Raw genomic sequence first — 2,718 nt, forward strand, 5'->3', positions numbered from 1 at the left:
CCCTCTGGCCATAGGCAAGGGACTAGAACAGCTTTACCATCAGACAGAGATGATTGTCAACTTGATCATGGTGGACTGAACCATGGCACAAGCTTTCCCTCTCCACCCAAAATGAACTTGCTTTTCTAGGCCTAACTATTTCTTGCTCATTCCATGACAGAAATTTCTTTTCTGGCTTTTAAAATATTGTTGGTAGTCTTTTCTTTCTTACTCTTTATCTTTGTCATTGTTTTTATTGCTTCTTCTAGCTTTCTGTTTATGAAACACAGGAGTGGATGCATAGAGGCAATGACTAAGGCAATGGTTTATCAGAGTTGGTGGGGTGGGGAGGGTAAGGGGAATTGGGGAGCAAACAATGAATGCGGGAGGGAGCACTAAAACTGACTGATGATATGTATACAACTCTTTTAAAAAGTGACTGAACTACGGAAGGGTATGATATGTGAATTTTATATTAAGAAAACCACTACCCACCCCACCCCCCAAACCACCATGGGTGAAGGAGGACGAGTTTTTGCTTAGGGGCATTAAGTTTCTACGAATGGTGGCGGAGTAAACGGGAAAGGATATCAATAAGGGCTGCCTACTATGAAGAGTGTAATCAGTGATACTGAATATACATGTAGAAGCTATTAAACTGGAGAATGTTTTATTGTGTAATTACACTAATAACAATAAGTACAAGGAAGAAAATGTTCTAAAATTGATTGTGGTAATGACTGTACAATTCTATTTAATATGATTTGAGCTACTGAATTGTATGATATGTAGACAAAGTGCCAACGTAACTGTTTAAAAAATCCAGATGATGGACTGTAACATCTGTACCAAAGAAGAAAACAACTGCACTGGTGGGATTCCAAAGCTGTGACTCTTTGCGGCATCAACAGAAAGCCTCAGTTTTTCTCCCAAGGAATGGCAGGTGGTTCCCAAACTGCAGACCCTGCGGAACCCCTGTGGGGTTAGCAGCCCCGTGTGCCCCATTAAGCCCCAGAGCGCTGGTTTAGAAACAGGGGGAAACAAAAAAGAAGCAAGATCAGCAAATCTTGAGAAGGGATAGAGTCTGATTTACCTTAATTGTTATCACATTAAACATTCAAAATGCCAAGTTTTCAGTAAAACATTTCAAAGAACAAGAAAGTGTGATTCAATCATAGACAAAAGAAAAAAATGAAGAGAAAACATTTGTTCCTCAGAAAGTTCAGACATTGGACTTTCCAGGCAATGCCTTTATTTCAACCGTTTCACACATGCTCAAGGGCTAAGGAAACCATGGGGGAAGAACTAGTGGAAGCCAGTTAGTTCTCAATAAATAAGGAATACGATAAAGAGGTAGAAATGCTATAAAAGAATGACATGGACATCAGGGAGCTGAAAAGCATAATAACTGAAATAAAAATTCCACTAGCAAGGTGTGTTATCAATTGGACTGTGTCCTACAATAGGTGGGAACTTACTTTTTTGTGATCTGGAGAACATACCATGTGATAAGAGCTCACGAGAGACGCACCTGAAGTAAGAAAGGAGTGCCACGGAGAGGGGAGCAGAACGACTCACCGGAGCCGAGCTGGGAGTTCCTTTGACTGGTTTACCTCAGAGCCTAGCGAGTGCACACATGCGGCTGACACGTGTTCGACCAGGCGAGGGAGCCCCTCCCCAAGACTTATCCCAAACTCGGTGCACAGTCTTTGTATTGCTTGTAAGTCCTACCACCTCAGAGAGGTGCCCTACCACCCCGGAGAGCTCATCTCCTAAACACCCACTTTCTTGCCCATTCTAGGAACCTAGCCATGTTTCTTGAACACCCAGTAACTCTGCCTGAAAGCCTCTGCATTTGGCGCTTTCTGTGCTTGAAAGGTATCTCAATGGTGCCCCCCTCCCCACCAGGGCAACACATATGTAATCCATCAGATCGGTTCTGCTAGACACCCCCCCCCAAATAGGGCTTCTCCCAAACACTGATTTCTAGCCCCTGCCTCACGTTATTCTCATTCATAGCCCTTATTATCACCTGATCTCGCGACTTGCTTACTAGACCCAGCACCGACAGCAGTGACTGACACAATCAGAGTTTGGACATAATCAACTTACGTGCCAGACACCTACCGAGAACACATGTCATGGGGCAGGTTTCCTCCAGATTGCTCAGAAACACTTCTTTCTTGTAGAACATTTTTGTGGGCTCATGCTCCGTTTCTTCTGGGTGAATGAAGATTGGGCCATAGAAATACGCGGCGCCATCTCGGACCCACACCTTTTCGATTCTTAGAGGCAAAAGACATTTCATTAAAATATAATTCTTATGGGTTTCATTCTTAAAGGGTTAATCCACAGACATTCCGGAAAAACGTGTAGAGGCGCTTCATTGGTTGTTTTGCTAATAAGGGAAACTCCTTTGACTTTTTCTCCTCATATAATTCCTGGAGACGCTACACAGAGAAACAACGTCTGACTATTTCTCACCACCAGCTTGCTGTCATCAGCCTGGTACGCGCTTCCTTCCTTCTCATCTGGGCTATCAGAACAGATTCCGACTAGATCTCCTTGACCATTACACCTACTCTCCACTGTCTTGAGGAGTGGTTCTATGAAGACCGCCCTTGAGTGCTCAGGACTACACACTGGCACCCTGTCTCTGGAGTCCTATCTGAGCCGCACCACACACCTTGGTCCTGCCGACATACTGCCCTGACCTCCAGCCTCAGGTTTGTATTGCTC

The 2,718-nt window shown here is 44.2% G+C and overlaps 1 protein-coding gene across 1 annotated transcript in view; it reads right to left on the bottom strand.

The window, feature by feature from the left end:
• The window catches only part of PBRM1 (polybromo 1), a 78,642-nt gene that overhangs the window by 10,472 nt on the left and 65,452 nt on the right, over positions 1 to 2,718 (bottom strand). Inside the window, exon 23 of the mRNA XM_045297385.1 lies at positions 2,107 to 2,264. Coding sequence (XP_045153320.1) covers positions 2,107 to 2,264 — 158 coding nt within the window. The remainder of the gene's footprint in view (positions 1 to 2,106; positions 2,265 to 2,718) is intronic.

This window comes from Echinops telfairi, unplaced genomic scaffold (assembly GCF_000313985.2).
Source record: "Echinops telfairi isolate 266 unplaced genomic scaffold, ASM31398v2 ScPeMD7_7420;HRSCAF=8458, whole genome shotgun sequence".
NCBI classification, from domain to species: Eukaryota; Metazoa; Chordata; class Mammalia; order Afrosoricida; family Tenrecidae; genus Echinops; species Echinops telfairi.